At 45.8% G+C, this 12,681-nt stretch overlaps 2 protein-coding genes across 4 annotated transcripts; one reads left to right on the forward strand and one right to left on the reverse strand.

Moving 5' to 3' along the window:
• The first annotated feature begins 353 nt into the window (after positions 1-353).
• On the forward strand, positions 354-6,280 carry PHYHD1 (phytanoyl-CoA dioxygenase domain containing 1). Of its 3 annotated transcripts, none has more exons than XM_063409217.1 (11): positions 358-547; positions 1,363-1,521; positions 2,036-2,111; positions 2,243-2,290; positions 3,625-3,680; positions 3,856-3,918; positions 4,010-4,031; positions 4,383-4,511; positions 5,028-5,144; positions 5,291-5,417; positions 5,587-6,280. In XM_063409217.1, exons 1-11 carry the CDS (start codon positions 515-517, stop codon positions 5,630-5,632), a joined length of 876 nt encoding a protein of 291 aa, XP_063265287.1. In that variant the 5' UTR covers positions 358-514; the 3' UTR covers positions 5,633-6,280. The 3 variants fall into 3 exon arrangements, with proteins under 3 accessions (XP_063265288.1, XP_063265287.1, XP_063265289.1); XM_063409219.1 differs by lacking the exon at positions 358-547 and adding an exon at positions 921-1,028; XM_063409218.1 differs by lacking the exon at positions 4,383-4,511 and having other exon boundaries at positions 354-547.
• A 2,052-nt stretch (positions 6,281-8,332) lies between these two features.
• Positions 8,333-12,679, reverse strand: DOLK (dolichol kinase). The gene is made up of 2 exons (XM_063409216.1): positions 12,616-12,679; positions 8,333-10,168 (listed from the first exon to the last, which is right to left on the reverse strand). The coding sequence occupies exon 2, from the start codon at positions 10,068-10,070 to the stop codon at positions 8,499-8,501; it is 1,572 nt and encodes a 523-aa protein (XP_063265286.1). The 5' UTR covers positions 10,071-10,168; positions 12,616-12,679; the 3' UTR covers positions 8,333-8,498.
• Positions 12,680-12,681: the final 2 nt, after the last annotated feature.

Genomic DNA, 12,681 nt, shown 5'->3' on the forward strand with positions numbered 1-12,681 from the left:
GGGAGCTCTTTCAGGGGATATGCTGAAGTGCTGGCAGGACTCACTGACTAAGCAAAAAGGGCTCTGTAACACCCTGAATCAGTGATTTAAATTTGTTCTTAAGACATCTTGATCTTTTCTTCACACTTGAAACTTATTTTAAACCCCCCCTTATCTTACTTACTCCTGTAATTACCCGTTTAACTGCTCTATTTTTAAATCTGGGTTCTTAATTAAAAGTGGTTCCTCCTTGGAGCTCAAATGTTCATCAGGTTGCACTTGAATAGAAAAAATTTGTGTGCTTTGTTACCACCAAGAGCCAAAGCAATACTGTGCAGTCCTGAATGTCCCTGCCAGGAGCAAAGGACTAGCGACAGGAACAAAAACCTCTGGAGCTGTGCGAGAGTCCAACTGCCCAGCGCTGGCTTTTATCACATGCTGGGACAGGGATCACGTGGAGAGGCGGAGAGTCAGCCCTGCAGAGCCCGGGTGGCACCGTGGTGGCGGTGCTGGGGTCTGGGGAGCTTCTGCCCCGATGGCATCCGTAAGCCAACATCAGATCCAGCAGGTAAGAGCTGCTCTGCGGGGAGGGAGCGTGTCCAGAGTGCAGGCAGGTGACACTGTGTGTAAGATACAGTCACTGCTAGTTAACCTGTCAGCAGGACTAGCAAGATCTGCTTTACGAACGCTTCACATTCTCCTCAACTTCTTGTATGATGTTAATTTTAGTGTGTGAGTGTCATGGCTACAAACTCTTCCAGGAGCAGCTTGTCCCACAGAGCTCTTGGAGGGATTTCTTCTGTGCTCTTTCTGTCTGTGCTGCTCGGCTCTCATCCCTGAACTCGAAATCTTCCTGGCAAAGGATAATCTCCAGGGTATTCTATATAAAGAAACTGAGTTCACTGCCAGCAGAGTTCATTTTGTAAAGGATTGTGTAGTGAACTGTGAGAAATCACCCAGGGTTTTTTTTCCTTAGAGAGAACAAAGCTTTCCAGCTTGTAAAGGAATCTCATTCTGATTTGGCACACAGGAATGACTGCCCTGTTTGTGTTAGTGGACTTCATATTTTACTAGCTGCTGGTTATAGGTGTTAGATAAGATATCCTTGAACCACAAAAAGCTCTTGTGATGAGATCTCCTCTGTTTTGTGTAGACTGAGGGATTGAAATAGATTATTCTTAACTGTTTGGAATTTCAGCCTCTTAATGAATCTTTTGCAACAGAAGCCCCTCCTGAAATTAAAGTTAAGAGCATGCTGCCTGGCTGCAGAGCTGGAGCTGGGATGCCTTTCACACTGTAAACTGTTTTTCGTTGCTTTGTGCTGCTTCCCCCGAGGCTTCCCCTGAGCACTCTGGGGAAGAGCAGTCACCCTGTCTCTTCCAGTTCCACAAGGATGGCTTCCTTGTCCTGGAGCAGTTTTTCAGTGCAGAGGAGTGTGACAGCATGAGGAGTCAGATCCAGAAGATCATCGCGGAGATGGAAGTGCCGCCGCACTGCCGCACCGAGTTCTCCACCAGGCAGGAGGAGCAGCTGCAGGCTCAGGTACCAAGAAGGGCAGGGCTGCCTGTTTTGGAGAGCTGGGAAGAGGCAGGGAAAAGGCAAAATGCTGATCAGGGTTCACTCTGGGGGAACATGACTGTTCCTTCTAACTGAACATAACTCTGGGAAAGGAACTTGCTCTCCAGCTTTCTGGAAATGTTTGCTGAGGTCTTATGAAGAGTCTTATCAGTGTGTGGCTCTGCTGTGCTCTGGTAGCCACAAGCAGCTCTTACAGATCACTTTCTACATGTTCTGCAGACAGAAAACTGGTTATTTTCCAGGCAGCCAGCAAAAGAAAAGCAAATGTAACCTCTGTGAGAGAGATTCTTATAAAGCCCTGATCAGCACCAAGACATGTGGTGTTGTAGAAAGCCTTTTTATGAGTGATTTTTTATTGTGTTTTGTTTATGCTGCGGCTTGCTGGGAAAAAGATGCAGGTGAGTGTTAATGCTTTGATTGAAGATTCATTTATGTTTTTACAAGGATGCTATCTTCACTGTGCTCTTATCTCTGGCAGGGTAGCTCGGATTATTTCCTAAACAGTGGAGACAAGATTAGATTCTTCTTTGAGAAAGGTGTTTTGGATGAGAAAGGTAGGCCCTGGCCTGAGTTAGCCACATGGAAGGGATGGGGAAAGGCTGTGTGAGGGATCAGGGGCCAGTTTCTAGCTCAAGGAATGATTCCTGCTTTTCAAACAATGTTAAATTATGGTTTTGTTTTGTAGGTAACTTTCTAATTCCAAAGGAGAAGTCTGTCAGCAAGATTGGCCATGGTATGTTTAAAGGATGGGGTTTGGAGAGGGATGGACAAAAGAGATGTGGTTTTCAGACATGAGGATTTCTCCAGCCCTACTCACTGTACATAACTATCTCTGCACTTCTCTCCATGCTGCCCCTCACTCTCTGCTCTCAGAGGACTGTATCTTCTGTTCCAAGCCTTTTCAAAAATCCCTTCTCAGAGGTTTCTCAGTGATGAATAGCTCAGAGTCACTGACATGTGAAAGTTTGGACTTCAGCCCTTGGTTCTTTTATGTAAGAGATTTGCTCTAAAAATTTACCACCTGAGCCTGGGGACATTCAGTACAGACCAAACTCTCTCGTGTGTCCTGTGCTGTGCTGGTTGCTGATATTGAAGCTGCCCTCCCTCCTGTGGTGTCACCAACACCTTTTCTTTACCCTTACTGGTCTGTTTGACCTACTTCTCTCCCAGTTCCTGGACTTGCATTTTGATCCCTTTTATTTTCAAACAATACATGAAAAATGAGAGCAGGATTCCCTGCACCTGCAAATGTGAACTTTGTTCTGACTAGACTTCACTACAGCTGGAAATTCAGTACTGAGAGTTCTTGTTCTTTTCTCAGAAGAACACTCTCCTCTTCCCAGGCCCGCTGCTATTCTGTCACACTTCAGCTTTTCCTCAGGGGAAGTGAAAACAACTGTAGATTCCTGCTGACCCAGCAACTTAACAATTCAAAAGCCTTCTCTAGTTTTATTTTCTGTAATTACTCATTTTGGTCAAGTCTCATCCCTTGCTTGAGAGCGGCTCCTGCTGGACTTGGGCATGTGTCATCAAGATGAGCTGGAGGCACAACTCTGAGTCTTTGCTTTGTGGATTTGTCAGAGCTGGGTTGTAGCAAGAGTCTGCACAAACGCTCTGACCTGCTGGCTGGGGCTCTCTGAAAGGCACCAAAGATGAGCTCCAGCTCCTTTTTGCAGTACTTCACTTTTCTGGTAGGTCTTAAGAGGTGTGTTTTTAAGGATGAATTCACCCATGTGCCTCAGGATCGTGTGTAATGGTTGTCATTTGTGTACTATAATATTGAATCACATAATATTCCATTTTGTTCACTCTGTTGTACACTGGCTTTTATGTGTGTGCAGTTTTTGGCCAGGGAGTGATTATATTTATGGTCTTTAATGATGATTGTATAACCTATAAGTATCCTATCACCTTAGGTGTGATAATTCACGTTTATCCATCTTGGGAGGGATGGGAGTTTCTGGCTGCAATTTATCTTGCTTGGCTGTGGTGTCTGCAGCTCATCACTGAGAGCTGCCACATTCCCTTCTCCTCCTGAAATCTTCTGAGCCTTTTCTTTCCCCTTAGCTCTACATGCTTATGATCCTGTCTTCAAGCAAATCACCCACTCCCCCAAGGTGCAGGTGAGCTGCTATTGCTTCCTAGAATGGTTTTGGGGAAAAAATAAATTGCTGAGTAGTTAATTTTAGTTTTCTACACTCCCAGAGGGAGTAATTTTGTCAGTGAAATTTAACTATCTTCAAAGAATAATACTGAATAGTGTGCAGAAAATATAAATCTTGGAAAATTTTCTTGCAGGAACTGGGGAGAAAACTAGGCCTTGAGAGACCAGTAGTTGTGCAGAGCATGTATATCTTCAAGGTACAGTAATTCAAGTTGTCTTGTCACTCAAGAAATGCTCTTAAGTGAGAAGCTGTGAAGCTCTTCACACATCACTTTTTTTTCTTTGCAGCAACCTGGCATTGGTGGTGAAGGTGAGATTTGTGTTATCTCTATATCACACTGCAGATAATGCTCCTTTAGGAAATGAATATTACCAGGGAAAAGGCTCAGAATCAGACTTAAACCTGTGAGTTTGGTGTTGAGTATTAAAATAATCTTTGAAATCCACATTTTTCAGAGAAGTTTCTACATCATGTGCAGCTTGAACAAAGAGCTGTTTTAATATTTGCAGCAGGGTAAAAGGTGGTATTTTCATGTAAGATTTAACGTGTGTGATAGGTGGGTGGGCAGGGGAGGGCTCTGAGTCAGGGAGATGCAACCCTGAAGTCCTTCTAGAGGACCTGAATCCCATCAAGGACCCCAATGACAATCTCTTCTTGCAGTGACACCACACCAGGATGCCACCTTCCTGCACACGGAGCCTCTGGGCAGGATCCTGGGCTTCTGGATCGCCCTGGAAGATGCCACACAGGAGAATGGCTGTTTGTGGTTCATCCCTGGCTCTCACACCAGTAAGAGCATGTGTGTGACCACTGCTGGTCACCAGCACAGTTCTGCTTTTTCCCACCTCTAGAGCACACAGGGCAGCTTTAAACTTCTGCCCATCTAAAGATTCACTCAGTGAGTGTATCATAGTGCTCTTCAGATTTTAAGCCACGTGTTCCTCAAATCCTGGAGCCAGCTGTACTCCTGTCATGGTTTATGCTCCTATAGAAAGCACAAATGGACCAAAGGTTGGCTTTGCATAAGTGTGTGACTATTTGTGTTCCCAAGGGTCTGTTGCAATGCACAGAAGGGGCCAAAATGGTAAACAAAAGCAGCTGTTTTATCTGTTCCTGCCACAGCTGGAAAATCCTAAATCTCTACTTAATGAAAAAGACTCCACCAAATTACTAAGGAAAGTGTGAATATAGTAATAAAAAAGTTCCTATCATTGCCAAGAGAAATCACCGACATTGTTCCTTTGCTGTGCAGAATGTAGCCAGGTGTTTAATTTTTGTGTGTTTGCCTGTTCTGTGGATTTGCAGATGGGATTACCCGGAGGATGGTCCGTGCAGCTTCAGGTGCCTCCACGTGTGTAGAGTTTGTAGGCTCAGAGCCAGCCTATGATGACAAGCAGTTCATACCTCTGCCTATAAGTAAAGGTACAAACAGCCCCAAATGTGGCACTTCACAGCTCAAAAAAACACAAGGGAGCTAAAATCATATTTTAACGCCACACCTTCCCTTCCACTGGAAAGCCAGAGCTGATCTTTTGGAAAAGAGCAGTCTGGATGATTCTTTCCCACAGGGGGGCTCATCCTCATCCATGGCGAGGTTGTCCATAAGAGTGAGCTCAACAGCTCGGAGTCTTCTCGCCACGTGTTCACCTTCCACGTGATGGAAGCCAAGGGCACCACCTGGAGCAAGGAGAACTGGTAGGAGATCCTCACAAGTGGCTGAGGAAACTGAAACCTTCCCAGTGCAATAGTTAGGATCACTGCTGGGGGTCAGTTTGTTGGTGGGGCCTCAGCTGGTGTTGGTTTCATACCTGCAGAACTGGAATAGCCTCTGAAATTTTGCTTTTACCTCTTCTTTATTCCCTAGGCTTCAGCCAACTCCTGAACTGCCTTTTCCATCGCTCTACACTTGAAGTTAGTGATGGGTTTGTGGAGTCAACAGCTGACCAATATTCCTTTCTGATTGTTCATTCCTGGTCTCTTTAAAAACAACCTTCACTAGATCAGCTCCCAGCATTCATTCATCCTCCTCCTGGAAACCAGGACCATTATCACAGCCCAAAACCTGCAGTAGACAGAAGCTTCTACTGCAGCAGAAGCCCTGCCAGTATGAGAGTAATCACCCAGTCCTTTTGGTAAGGAAACACCTTCAGTCTTGAAAACAAACCAATTAAGACCATTGCACCTTGACTGGGACCACTTACCAAGTGTTTCTCCTTGCAGATACTCAGTATTTTCTTGTGTTTAAGAGCTTAAGTGCATTTCTTGGCTGGTTGACTCCAGCCATGCAGGTGAATGTTGTGGGGTGAAGTTTGACTTTCACCCCTAGGTTTCTGTTTTATTGTTCAAATAACAGTGATGTAAAACAATCCTGTTGTGGGTAAAATGAAGCAGGAGGTCTGCTTTTTATCATCAGTCTTCTAAATACTTCTGGCAGACAGTAGCTGTGTGTTTTATCTCTGAATGTGATTAAAAATGTGACAATTTTTAAAGATTCCTGTCAAAATGATGGAAACAACCTCAATCAAACTCTTTACACTTAAATAAAAAGATAGAAATTCTCCTTTTCATCTCCATCATCTTTTCTTTGAGGAAGACACAATGTGACCTTCTCCCAACAGATGGGGACAGTGCTAAATTGTGTGGTGAGCAGCTGGAACTCTAAATAAGCACAAGAACAATTTCTATCCCTGAAACCTCACCAAACCCAAACCAACTTATAGCAAGGAATGTTTGGAAATGCAGGCTACACCCCGGGCAAGCTCCAGTCTGTATCCTGAACTGAACAGAAGCTGTGTAGGTGTGATTTCACCAGCACTGGCAGCCCTGAGATAGGAGCCCAGTGTCACCAGTGCAGGAATTATATCAGAGTAACCCTAAGGCTGCTGAGGGCCACAGCAGAGTGGACCCAAATCTGACTCATCCCTTTCAAGAGTAAATTGGGGAGCTGGGTCAGGGCAACAGCAGGAACATTTAATGTAAAGTTTCTGCATTCAAAAACTGCCTTTTCCTCAGTTTGTTTGAGAGTTGGAAGCAGGGTGGAAGGAAAGCAAATTTCTCTACCTCCAGAGGTCACCATGATGTCAGTGGTGAAAGCTGTGGCTTGTGACAGAAGCAACTCAAGTCTTGTCTGCATCTTTCCATGAGAGGAGTTAATAATTTAGAATTCTGCTGAGGAGACATGATTTATCCTGACTTACACCACTACCTGCAGTGTGCAAAACCATCTACTTCAAGTGCATAAATAAAAGAAGCTGGGTTGATTGGCAGGATCTCCTGTTAAATATGAAAGGAACAGCCCAGCAGTTACTGAGTTTGGTTTCCTACAGAGTATCTGACAATTTACTGTGTTAGTAACCAGCTCTGGCCAACTCTGGCATCTGCAGGAAAAGCAGCACCAAATCCCAGGAGCCCTTCCCAGACAGGGGGATGAATTGGGCAATGCTGCTTCTCAGCTATTCCAGTCCTGGCTTGTTGCAGGGACACACAATATTGGATTCTGGAGCCAATTCTGCTGACCCAGGGACCGGTTTCACTCCACCCCTGGTCTTATGCTCCCTCCCAAGGCATGCTCTCAGAGCTACAGGCCTGCAGGACAGTGTTGTGCAAGTTGGACTTCGCCCAAACTGTTCCCAAAAGTGAATTTTAAAAGGGTGAGAAGTGAACTGCATGATGCAAACTAGAATCCTGGAATGACAATCTCCTGCTCAGACACATCCCTGGAGACAGGAAGGACACTTGTGTTTTGTTCTTGTGGACACTGGGCAAACTGGTGAGAAGAGACTGTTGATACAGAAGGGTTTCATACATAGAAATGAAGTGGGTTTTTTGGCCACAAAATGGTAGCTGTAATTGTAATTAAATGGACTTCAGCAGCTTTAGTCAATTTGTTGATAGAAGCGTTTTTATAAATTATTTGATTAAACATCTGGCTGAAAAAAAGTGAAAAGTAGGACAGTGTAATAGAAAATTTTATTGACTTCAACAGATTTTCTGCTTTCAGGATTAATGTGCAATCGGTTTTAGCTGTGACTTCACTTAATATTCCCTCCATATTCATTTTCAATTAATTTAGAGATTAAATCTTGAGAAAGAGAAAACATTTTTCTTTCTGAAGCAAACTTCAGGGCTAAGGATTCACTGTTCTTATTAGTATGGTCTGGAATGAGCAGTGTCAGACATTCCCAAGCCTTCCCCACCCACCCTGGATAACTCATCTGTGGCAGCTACTGATTCTGGAGTTGTGTTTGTGCATTGTGGTGTGGTTTTGGCTCTTGCTGATGAGGACTGGACGTGGCTGGACATTTGTACTTGGTTCCTGTGCCCACCCTCATTATCAAACATGCTTTACATCGTGCTTATACAGAAATGAGAGTTCACACATCAAACACAAGATGCAGGACTCAGTACAGAAAACAAGGTAAAGTACAGAGGTAGCAACATCTGAGAGACTTGCTTGTTTATTTTTTCCTCTCTAATTGACTTACCTCTTCTCCCTCTGCTTCCCTTGGGCACCCAGAAGAAACTTAAATTGGTTTATTAAATACAAGTGCTGTTTTTATCAGTCGTGTTTGTTGCTGTTAGAACATAAATCCGGCTATTTTTGCCAGGGGTGAAAACAAGACCAAATCAAACCCTTTATTTTAAATAAGACTTTTTCATTTCTGTTCTCAACAATTTTCTCTGCTGTACCAAAAGATCAGCTTTGAACTTTCATTACAGTGCATTTTCTAGTACCTTTGTCTAGGAAGGGAGAAAACTCTGTTCCTGGAAGTGCTTCTATGCCATGAGCATGATCTGGAGGTAGAGAGGCAGCAGCAGATTATCAATTTGAGTAGTGTAAGCTTCCAAAAGAGAAACCAAACTCACAGAAGCCAGAATCCAGGCATAGCTGGAGTTCAGATTCACACTGCTGTCAAAGATCAGAATGAGAGCCACAGCAATGATCTGAGCAAAAATAGCTGTCATGGTCCCTTCAAAGGTTTTCTTTGTTCCTGGCCATTTGATTTCCCCCATTGTACTGCCAAAAACAGAGGCAATGGTGTCTCCTACCCCTACTGCCAACACCCCAGAGTAGGGGACCAGTGCTCCTGCCCCAGGCAAGGTGCCTTTAGGAGCACAAGACCTGGGAAACAACCACACAGGGAGGGACATGCCAAGGAGGAGATAAATATGAGTCAAGATTAGAGGTCCACTGTCTCTTTCATCCAAGAAGAGAGAGAGCAAATGCCTCAGGGTTTGTCCAAAGGGTTTGATCCTGAAGTACCGAATGTACTCTAAGAAGATAAACACTGCCAGACACAGCACTGCAGCAACGTAGAGCAGCTGGCGGTCATAAATTAGTCCAGGAACATAAGTAGCTACAACAATGAAATGGAAATATTTCCTGGTTATAGTCGAGGCCTGGTGTTTTTTAGATTCAGATGATCTCTTGGCGTTCTGGTAGAAAACCACACCACACGCTGAGGCAGCCAAGAAAGTCCAGTACAGAAGAAGGTAAAGTCTTGTCTGTGTCTGAAACAGAAACTGGAGCAGCCAGAACAAAGGGTTCCTCTGGATCAGTCGGTACAGCCAAGGCATGATGACCCCTAAGCCTAACACTGCTGTCATCATGTGGAAAAACATGGAGGAGATCCATGTGCCCGAATCCATGAAAATAAAGAGCACCGTGAAAAAAAGACCAAGAAGAACAACTCCAACAACTGCTACCAGAAGGAAGAAGTCAATGGGATCCCCTCTGCCCTCGATTACATTCAGTGAGCGTTTAATGAGCTGATTGAGAACAAAACTTACACCTCCAAGAACCAGCAGCGCTTCTCCGGGCGTGAAACATCGAGGCAACAAGTACAGCAAGATCATACTGAGGTAGACAAAAATGAGCAGCACTTCTAGAACCTCTATCACTTCTGAGACAGTCAAGGAATGTTTCATGGTGTAGATAATTACACTGCCAGCGATCCCAGTCACAATGCAAGTGTTGGTCGGCACCGGTTTGGTGATGCCAACTGCTAGGACGGACAGGAAGAGAGCCAGCAGCATTCCCGTGGAAGCCACCACGACGCCGAAGCGCTCGAAGTACACGCTGCCGGCAGCCCTGCACCGCTCCTTCATCACCACGCCCAGCAGGGGGATGACCATGCTGGCGGGCAGGAGGCCGCTGTTGGCCGCCCCGCGGAACTGGAACACGGCTCCCCCCAGCCGCAGCAGCCGGTCCCATTTGAACTGAGCGTAGAAGGCCTGCACGGCCAGAGCCACGGCGCACCACGAGAAGCGATCCCACACCACGGCGTGCACCGCCAGCACCACGGCGAACACCAGCACGGACTCCACCAGCACGGGCTTGTTCAGCATGGTTCCAGCCCCGCCTGCCTCCAGCCTGCAGAATCTCAGGAGGCTCAGTGCGCTCAGTTGTCCATTAGGAAGAATTCCCTTCGGTGCTATTGCAATTCCTATTAAAAAAAAAAAAGGTAAGCAATTAAAGCAACTACTTGGACAGCTGTTGGAGTCCAGGATATCCCTCTGGCCACCCTGGAGGGTTTGAAGACTGTACAGGAGGGTTTGGAGACTGGACAGGGGGGTCTGGGATCTGTACAGGGGCTCAGTTAGACCCACACAGATCCCAGGAGGACACTGACTCTGATTCCTGTCCATGGGAGTGAACACTCACATGCAGGAAGAATCACAAACCCTAAGAATTTAAAATAAGTAGTAGCTGGTTTATTATAGAATATAAATATAGAAATTAGGATTCTTAGTATATGGGGCTGAAGAGACAAGATGGAGGAATTGGGGAGTGGCCCCTGTGCTCCTTGTTCTTGCTCTCGTCCCCCATCTTGTGCTGAGTTGGGTTTTAGAGATTGGCTTAGAGTAGAACTGACATGTTAGCATAGGTAGTAGGTATTGGTGAAATTTTGTAAATAAAAAATACGTCTCGGACAGTGGTTGGGTCAAGGGTACCGTACTTAAGGTGTGGGGCTCTCTGACCCGCCCAGTCCCCCGCGTGTCCTGCTCTGCTGGGGACGCCTTGCAAAGCTCGACAAGAACTGATAGATAATTAAGAATAAACAGCTTGATAACACGAACTACTGGACTCAACTTGTCGTCTCTACCTCTGGTGTGAAACACCCAGGGCAAAGAGAAGACTGAAAACCTGATTACCCCTGGGAACAGCAACCCCGAGGAAACTCCCAGGGAACAGCAACCTTGGGGGACCCTTATTACCTTGGGGAACACCAACCCCAAGGAGAATCTCAGGGAATCTATAACCCTGAGGGACAGCTAAGGTGTTTGCACAGCTATTTTGTTCTTAAACTCAATTTGAGCTGATAGTTATGTGCCAATTACTAATGTCAACACACAGATAATTAAAAAAAATAAAACCAGTGAGGTGAGCCAATCTTGCACTTCACCCTCTCTAAGTGAAGGCTCACAGCCCACTGACAGCTGCCTGCAAACCAAACTTTCCTTTAAACTTTTGGACTGGAAGGTAAGAAGTTCAGATAATCAGCAACAGGCATATTCACTCTGTTAGGTTAAATTTCATCTTATCTTCTTCAAAGAATTGTGGGCATTGGCAACATTGTGCAATTCTCACCAGCATTTATTGCATTCTGGTAACTTTGATTTCTCTGTGGATATATGACTTGATAATCAGCCATATATAAACCTCAGCCATTACACTGGCACCTCCTCTGGCATTTTTGAAAGTCTCAGGTTCTTTATTTCTGTTGGAAATATTATGGTTGATCCCATTGTGCAACAGAGCATTACTTTGTCCTTTCTGGCCCACCTTTAAGGTGATTAGCAGCAAAGTCTTACTAAATTCTGCTTCCCAAGTCTAGTTGCCAATATCTACACCAGCTCCCTCATGGAGGTTTATTTAAGGTTCTCTTTTGGGTTTTCAGCCAGTATTGAATAGTGACACCAGATTACAAAGCTGACAAAATAATAGCTGAATTACTGAGAAACTATTGGTTTGTACTGTCAAACTTTCTTAGTGTGTCTGCAGTGTTTGGATATTTATGACTTTGTACTGAAAACTTAATTATTAATAGATTGCTTTTTGGCATCCTTATTCATATAGCCTGAAATACTTGATTGCCAAACAGCTTCATTACATGCACTGTTGCTACACAGCTCCATCGTGCCAAGTGTAATCTTCTGTCATTGTAATCAATTTCTAAACAGGAGAAGAATTAATCATACAGTCAATAAAACAGAACCGCTCTGGGCAATATCTACATCCAGCCAATAACGTTTTTGGGGTGCTACTCGCTGCTGTTTCTGAGCACTGGGGAGGGGGAAGCCTGAGGTTTGTTTGAGAAGAAGCAGAGTAAATGTCGCCTTCCAACCACAGACCGGCTCCTCCTACTCAGTCTGGCAACCTTAAGATTGCACCCCAGCTCTTGTATCAATGGCATGTGACAGCTTCCCCGCCTGGCTGCAAGACTAGGCAGAATTTCACCCCGGTTGAGTGTTTGGACCTGACAATCTGCAAGGCGATGTATTTCACGCAGAGTTATTTCGTTTCCTTGTGCCTGCCGCAATCCCCTCCTCCACACCTTCTTTCAGGTAGTGTGAAGCTCCTCGGCACTGCCGCTCTCTCATCGTGGAGCGGGCCCCGGCACCCTGCGGTTCCAGCCAGACCTGCCCGCTCCCTCTCTTCCCGACGCCCTCGCAGCGCTGTGGACGCCCCTCAACCCGCAGGCTGCCCGCGCCCTGTCCTTCCACGCTAGTCGCCGCCGCCTCCTGTCCCCCTCAGCCATGCCACCCACAACCCAGCCTCCGCTACCGGGAACGACATCCGCCCGCGGGAGGTGTCGGAAGCGCTCCCGGGTGATTCCCGGTTCCAGCGCGAAGCTGCGGCCCCGCCCGGGGGAGCCCAACGCGCACCCACCTCGCAGGACGCCGCCATCTTGCCGCGCCGCCTGTCACATGACCCAGCTGTGAGGGCGTGTCCGAG

The sequence above is a fragment of the Prinia subflava genome, chromosome 12 (assembly GCF_021018805.1).
Source record: "Prinia subflava isolate CZ2003 ecotype Zambia chromosome 12, Cam_Psub_1.2, whole genome shotgun sequence".
NCBI classification, from domain to species: Eukaryota; Metazoa; Chordata; class Aves; order Passeriformes; family Cisticolidae; genus Prinia; species Prinia subflava.